The 3,127-nt window shown below is 67.1% G+C and overlaps 1 protein-coding gene across 1 annotated transcript; it reads left to right on the top strand.

Moving 5' to 3' along the window:
* Positions 1-2,565, top strand: HES2 (hes family bHLH transcription factor 2). The gene is made up of 4 exons (XM_023258024.2): positions 1-851; positions 938-1,033; positions 1,302-1,401; positions 1,483-2,565. The coding sequence occupies exons 1-4, from the start codon at positions 453-455 to the stop codon at positions 1,731-1,733; spliced, it is 846 nt and encodes a 281-aa protein (XP_023113792.2). The 5' UTR covers positions 1-452; the 3' UTR covers positions 1,734-2,565.
* Positions 2,566-3,127: the final 562 nt, after the last annotated feature.

Raw genomic sequence — 3,127 nt, 5'->3', positions numbered from 1 at the left:
GAGGCGGACAGCGGGCAGGGGGCACCCAGGACCGCCCCGCCCCGCTCGTCACGTGAATTCCGACCGTCCCGCGGGTAGGAACCCGCCTCTGGAGCCAATTGAAATGAAAACGAGCCCAGGGCTCCTGGATTGCCTCGTCTTCTCCAGGCCTCAGTTTACCCATCCAAATCCGAGCACGGGAGAACCCAATGATCCCTAACTTGGTGAGCCGCTGGAAGATTCTGTGAGGTCGTTAGAGCGAGGGCAGGCCTCCAGCGACCGGCCAGTTCCCAGAGGCTAGCTGCCACTTTACTCTGGGCCTCGGTTTCCCCTTCCAGCTCAGCCCTTCAGTCGGCAGAGCTACTCGTGGGGGGAGTCCCTCCCCTTGTTCCGAAACCTACGTGGGAACTCCTGCCGCCGCTAGGTCCCCCGCCCCGGCCTGGGGCGGGGCTCACAGGAGGTGCTGGGCGCGAATGAAGGAGCAAACTCAGGACCGCGAAGGTTCCGATGGCCCCCACATACCCCCTGCAGGTGCTCGGGTGCGCCCCCCGCCCGCGACCGCGCCGCAGATGGGATGCGAAGGCCGCACGAGGGCAGCACCTTGGGGGGCTCTGCAGTCACCCGCTCGCCCCTACCCTGCGAAGGAACAAAGACGGGAGGTGGGACCCCGGGCCGCCAGACTCCTTGGGGCGGGGCGGGGCGGGGCGGGCGACACCGCCTCCTTAAAGCCGGGCGGCGGGCTCGGTGCGCCACCCTCCCGGGACTGCCCCCGCTGCGCGCCGCTCTTTTCCTCCCGGCTCGGTCTGCGCGCCGCTTCTCCGCAGAGCATGGGGCTGCCTCGGAGGGCGGGGGACCCGGCGGAGCTGCGCAAGGTAGGGGCTGGGGACTGAGGGCTGGGCGGCCGGGGCGGGGACCTTGATGCGACCCGCCTGACCTCGGCCTGGGCGCCCGTCCGCAGAGCCTGAAGCCGCTGCTGGAGAAGCGCCGCCGCGCGCGCATCAACGCGAGCCTGAGGCAACTCAAGGGGCTCATCCTGCCGCTGCTGGGCAGGGAGGTGGGTGCCGGGGCTCTCGGGGGCCGGGGGTGGGGACTCCCGGGGCGCAGAGCGAGGAGGACGGGTGGGCCGAGGGGCCCTTGTCCCCGGAGCCGGCGAGGGGCCTCCGCGCGGCGCCCGAGGCCGAGCCCGAGCGTGGCTGGCGCCGAGGGGCCGACCCACCCCCGGCCACGCGCGCCCCACACCCCGGCGCTCACGGCAGTCGGCCGGAGATGTGTCTCGTTTGTTCGTGTCTCTCTCTGCCCCTCTCCCTCGTGGCCGGGCGCAGAGCTCCCACTGCTCGAAGCTGGAGAAGGCGGACATCCTGGAAATGACCGTGCGCTTCCTGCAGGAGCTGCCCGCGTCCTCCGGCCCCGCGGCAGCGCCCGGTGAGTGACCCGCCCCGCCCCGCCCCGCCGCAGCCCTGCCCCACGCCCCACCGCGTGCCTCACCCCTCTCTCCGTCCGCAGCGCCCTCCGACAGCTACGGTGAGGGCTACCGCGCCTGCCTGGCGCGTCTGGCCCGTGTGCTGCCCGCCTGCCGCGTCCTGGAGCCCGCCGTGAGCGCTCGCCTGCTGGAGCACCTGCGGCGGAGGGCGGCCGGCACCACCCCCGACGGGGGGCGCGCTGGGGACTCCTGCGGCCCTCCCGCGCCTTCCCCGCCGGCCGCGCCTGCGCCCGCGCCCCCTGAACCTCCCCGCGGCCTCTGGAGGCCCTGGTAGCCCCCTAGCCAGTCCACGGACCCTGCTGGCTGCAAGAGACCTGGGGCGCTGGGCAGACAGAGGAAACCCGTGGTGCCAGCTGCTGTTCCCGTCACGAGGTAGCAGCCCAGCATCCACAGGCCGGAACCTGGATGTTTGTGATCTGTGTGGCGACTGAAGGCCATGCGGGCTCAGCTTAAGGCAATCAGTGGAGCAGCCCAGCCTCACCCCAACTTGGGTGCGTCTAGGTGGAGGCGAAGGGGGCAGGTGGCTGCAGAGGGAGGAAGGAGCCCCCCACTGCAGCGACTGGAGGTGGGCCCTGGTACCGGGCCAGCCATGCTTGGGCAGCTGGCACCAGCCCGAAGACTGGGCCAGGAGCTCACGTCTATTCTGACTGGTCACTGCCCTCCCAGTTGGGCCTGGCTCCTTAACAGCTCAGCTTTGGAACCTCTGGACACACAATAGCAATGGCCTGAGGGGCTCTACGGGCCGGGCGGCCATCACCTCTGCTCCTGGGCTCTCCTGTCCCATGCTTTCAGTTATAGGGACCGGGTGCAGCCAAGGCTCTGTGTTGCTGGGGTTGGGGGCATTGCAACAGGGCCTTGGACTTACTTGGACTTACTTCCCCAGCGTTAAGTTACCTCTAGGGGGTCTTGGGGTGTGAGGAAGGGGTGGGATAAGGAGGGTGCCCTGTGGCCTCAAGGAAGCTTGTCGCTTGGAGGGCCTGGGCCCAGCAGAGTCCATGCCAATGTGAGGTGAGCAGGGCCTGTGTGTCACCCAGAGCGGCAGAAATTCAGGGGATAAGAACAAATAAAGGAACGGGGAAACACCTTTCCTCATTTTCTCTTGCAAACTGCTCCCTGCTACTCCTTAGGACAAGTTACTGGAAGCAACTTGTTCTTCGGGCTTCTTTTCCCTCTGCATGGAAGCAAGGGGAGCCTGAGAAGACTCAGGGAGGGGACTGTGGTCCCCAGTCCTGTGTGCCCAGGAGGACGGGGGGGGGGGTGCAGCTGCAGCCTGCTGGGCATGTTCCTGTTTTACGAGGATTCACTGGGCATTCGAGGGAGGTTGGCAGTCCTCCCGGCCATCCCCAGTCCAACATCCCGAGCAAGGGACCAGGGCACTAGGGACAAGAGAAGCTGACTTGGCAGGCATGTTAACTAAGTCCAACTATGTCACAAACCCATGGTGGCCTGGGCACTGATTTGGGTGGGACGCTGTAGGCATTTTCGGAGGAGTCAGTGTTAAGACAACAGGTGAGGGGCGCCTGGGTGGCTCAGTCAGTTGAGTGTCCGACTTCGGCTCAGGCCATGATCTCACCATCCGTGGGTTCGAGCCCCGCATCGGGCTCTGTGCTGACAGCTCAGAGCCTGGAGCCTGCTTTAGATTCTGTGTCTCTCTCTCTCTCTCTCTCT

This window comes from Felis catus, chromosome C1 (genome assembly GCF_018350175.1).
Source record: "Felis catus isolate Fca126 chromosome C1, F.catus_Fca126_mat1.0, whole genome shotgun sequence".
NCBI classification, from domain to species: Eukaryota; Metazoa; Chordata; class Mammalia; order Carnivora; family Felidae; genus Felis; species Felis catus.
This window is presented reverse-complemented; position numbering and strand designations above follow the sequence as displayed.

Excerpts from the sequence above, each read along its gene's own strand:
- HES2 (XM_023258024.2), top strand. The coding sequence starts at position 453 with ATGAAGGAGCAAACTCAGGACCGCGAAGGTTCCGATGGCCCCCACATA. Across the intron at positions 852-937 it reads ACCCGGCGGAGCTGCGCAAG|AGCCTGAAGCCGCTGCTGGA; the intron begins GTAGGGGCTGGG and ends GCCCGTCCGCAG. Across the intron at positions 1,402-1,482 it reads CGGCCCCGCGGCAGCGCCCG|CGCCCTCCGACAGCTACGGT; the intron begins GTGAGTGACCCG and ends CTCCGTCCGCAG.